Source organism: Cariama cristata, unplaced genomic scaffold, assembly GCF_000690535.1.
Source record: "Cariama cristata isolate BGI_N322 unplaced genomic scaffold, ASM69053v1 scaffold2707, whole genome shotgun sequence".
Lineage (NCBI taxonomy): Eukaryota > Metazoa > Chordata > Aves > Cariamiformes > Cariamidae > Cariama > Cariama cristata.
The window spans coordinates 15,168-18,831 of NW_009626942.1; the positions used below are offsets into that span (position 1 = coordinate 15,168).

General features: G+C 44.1%; 1 protein-coding gene across 1 annotated transcript in view; it reads right to left on the reverse strand.

The window, feature by feature from the left end:
* The window catches only part of PPM1H (protein phosphatase, Mg2+/Mn2+ dependent, 1H), a 74,339-nt gene that overhangs the window by 10,325 nt on the left and 60,350 nt on the right, over positions 1-3,664 (reverse strand). Inside the window, exon 8 of the mRNA XM_009704236.1 lies at positions 3,495-3,602. Within this exon, the coding sequence (XP_009702538.1) occupies positions 3,495-3,602 (108 nt within the window). The remainder of the gene's footprint in view (positions 1-3,494; positions 3,603-3,664) is intronic.

Sequence of the window (3,664 nt, forward strand, 5' to 3'; positions counted from 1 at the left end):
GCCGCGGGAGCCTGCAGCCACCTGAGGTGCTCCTCGGCTGCCGGCCCCGGGGGAATTCGAGTCAAACAACAGCCCGCATTCACTCGCCTGCACTATTGATCAACTTGGCTACTTCAATAAATTAAGCCCTTTCTTAATTGTATCGTCCCTTTTTATGCATGGTGTTATCCAGCGCAGCTTCGCTGGCAAACGATGAGATCTTTCAATACCACCCTCCAAGTAATTTATATGTAAATAATAAAAAGCGGGTCCCAACACTGCTCCCTGCAGCACTCACCAATTAATCTCCTTTTAGCTTTTTACTGCCACCCTTTGTTTCCTGCCCTTTAGCCAATTTCCAGTAGACTGTGCCAACTTTCCACTTTGTCTGTACCTTCATATCTTTTATATTAATAACCTGTGATGCAGAACAGTTTCTCAAACATTTTCTGAGAAATCAAAGTGCTCATGCAAGACCATCTAGTGCGTTTATTATTATTTTTTTTAATTCTCTGGCAGACATAACCCTGAAGGACTTCAAGCCACTGAAGTGTGATGTTTGCTTCTTGAAACTACCCGAACTCCCTTTGATCATACTGTACTTCTCTAAGTATTTGCCTTGCTCGTTCCTTTTAAAGGTGTAATTCCTAAAGATTTCTCCAGAAGGCAGATGTGAATCTAAAACGGTCTCCTTTGACATGTTCGTGGAGTCGTCAGAAAGATTTTACTAACATAATGGAACAAGAAAAACTCTCCTTCATTACTTTCTTATCATTTGCTGTGGTGGCTGGCTTCGGGTTCATTGCTGGCAAGGGCCAAAATGCTGCCGTCAGGGCTGCACTTCTCCCCACCAAGCAGCTGAGCTGCCATTCGAAAAATTTCAGGATGAAATTCTGCTTTTCAGCTGCAAGGTGGCTCTTGCTGAGCTTTAAAAAGCAGAAAAACCTGCTGAAAGCTTTCAACTGTTCCATTATGAAAAATAAATATTTAATTCCATGCCAGAGAGCCTCAGCCATGGCTTGCCTGCTTTGTGCTACTCCAGTTCATTATAAAAGGCTCAATTCTCTAGAGCTCACCAACCTGCAGAAGTCCTCCAAATCTGGTCTTGTAACAGCTGAGCCACTGAATCCTGATTACCTTTGTCAGTCTTGGCCACATGACTTCTCCTCCCATAGCCTGGCACTCTGTCAAAGTATCATTTCACACCATCCACAAATTACTTTTATATGCCTATTTCTGGATGTAGTCTCAGGGATGCTTACCTTTCCCTCAGCTAAATTTTGGTGGACATGGCACACCAGAGCTTTGTCACACTGGAAGTAAAACGTTCTGAAAATTCACCACATTGCCCCCAACCTGGGAAAAGACGCTGTAATTACAGCACAGTTACAGAACTACAGAAACAGAAGCCAGAGGACTTGGATCCTCCCTCTGTCATGACTCACTGTGTGCCTTAATTTCCTGTGCCTCCCCTTTTCCAGGTCTGGAAACCACACATTGTGCTTCCCTACCTCTATATAAACAATTTGAAATCCAATGCTGCACAAGGGCCAAATATGACTGCTGCTTGATGCCACTGCCTTTACTTCCAAGTGCCAAGCTTCCCAGATGGCAGCATAAAGATGTTTTTTTCTTAATGCCGATTTCTGTGCAAGGTGTACTTTCCATGTATGGACAGAATAAGTCAGTGAAAAACACAAGGAGGTAAAGCACTGGGGCTCCCTTTGGGAAGAGAAGGAAGAGATGATTAAGAGGAGGAGGTGCAGTGGAAAGCAACTTGGAGCATATGTTACTTCCTAATAAAATTCAGGGCTTTTTTTGCCAGTATCTCTAAATCGAGGTGGCTGGTGCTCTGTCTTTCTTCCTCCTGCCCTCGTACATTTCTGCTGAATTTAGCTGTGAAGGGAATGTGGAAACAAAGCCAATTTTGCTTCCCTTTTGCAAAGCAGTTAAGAGATCCTGAAACGTGGATAGCATATGAACTGGATGTCATATTCCAGAATTTGAACACGTACAGACACCCTCCACACAAATCAGAAAAGCCCATGAGAAGCTTTGGTTTATACACACAGACAAATACTGCAGCAGCAATTGGCAGAGATGATACTGCTGAGATACCATGCTGCAGCCATTACATACCCCAAAAACACTGGGTCTCAGCATGCCAGAAAGAAAAATAAATAGGTAGAATTACATCATTTTGCTGGCACCAAACAAATCCATCACAGTGATGAGGGCAGAGCTGCTGCCTGCCTGGCTGAGGAGAACAGGAGCAAGTCCCAAGTGAGGGATACCACACATTCAAAGCGGGGAGAGGGAAGGCACTGGATCGACAGCAGGGAAACATGAAGAAGGGGCTGTTGGTAGATCTCCCCCTTTTCTTCAGGGCCAGAATCTCTCAGCACTTTTTTAATTTTTCTTTTTAAAGTCTCAAAGATGTTCTAAGCAAGGTTAATGTAGTAATTTGGTTCTTTCCTAGCAGTATTATGTCATTTGTGTATTTTCATTCTCTCACACTGCTATGGCAAGCAATAAATTCAAGGTCAAATACTGGGTATGGTGAAAACTCCAGCAAGCCAGTTGACAGTGGACAGGTCTCAGCATTTGGGCCATGGAAGCAAAGCCTCCTCTTTCTGTGCTGTCATAAGACAGTTTGACCTCGCTTAATATTTTATGAAAAATATGTATCATCTGTTCCTTGATGTAGGAACAGGAATGCAGTTACAGAGGAAAAAAAAGCGAGGTTTGCATGTTTCTTGTTAACAAATACATTCAAATCCCTTTGGAAGGCTTGATATCCTCCACTGCAAGGTCTCTGGTGGTCAAAAACTGGAATTGATTGTGGCGAGGCAAGTCAAAATGATGGAGGCATTTAAAACTACACCTAACACAAATACAGCATAATCCCCTCGTTATGCCATCATTTGGGAATGCACACTGCAATTCCTGCCATTATTTGGTGTTTGCACAAAACCATCATAAAGAATTAAGAACTGGAGGTGAAGGGGCAGACAGATGGAAGCATAAACCACTCTTCTGATCGCTCTTGGCATTTTCCTGCTTAAGAGTTGATCTGGTATCCTCTGTGTAATGCAGGGTACTATGCTAGCATGGAAGACATCCAGTGCTCCCTTCTGGAGAACACAGATTTACATCTGCTTCTGAGAAGGCAGCATGATCTAGGCCTCAAGGGGAGCTGGAGCACACGAAGGTGGGGAGAGATGGGTGTCTGTCACACTGAACGGCGAGGCTACGGGACAACCGTAAACCAGGGAGTGAGAAGGCATCAATGCTTTGCCAGGGATGCGGAGCAACCAGAGCCAGGGCATACAGCTGGGGAACCTACAACATTCCTACTATGTGGATGTTAACGACACGCTGCACCTTTGGGAAGGGCAGCACGTTACCTGGATTGGAACACAATCAGAATAGGCAATTTGGGAAGAACAAATAAGCACACTACGTATGTTTGTTTTTCTCCCACAAATCAGATAGTCGAACCTTGGCTGTTTTACCTCAGGAGATGAGGACAGGAAAGGTTTGATGTATATATTGGAGTCATGCACTTTCAGGTCATGGTCTCCCAGTCCTCGGGTCACTCCAATTGTTGCCATAACCCGAGCCTGGAAATAAAGAAAAGTGATGGGATCAAATCTCATTACATGCACTGTGTCAATAGGGAAAG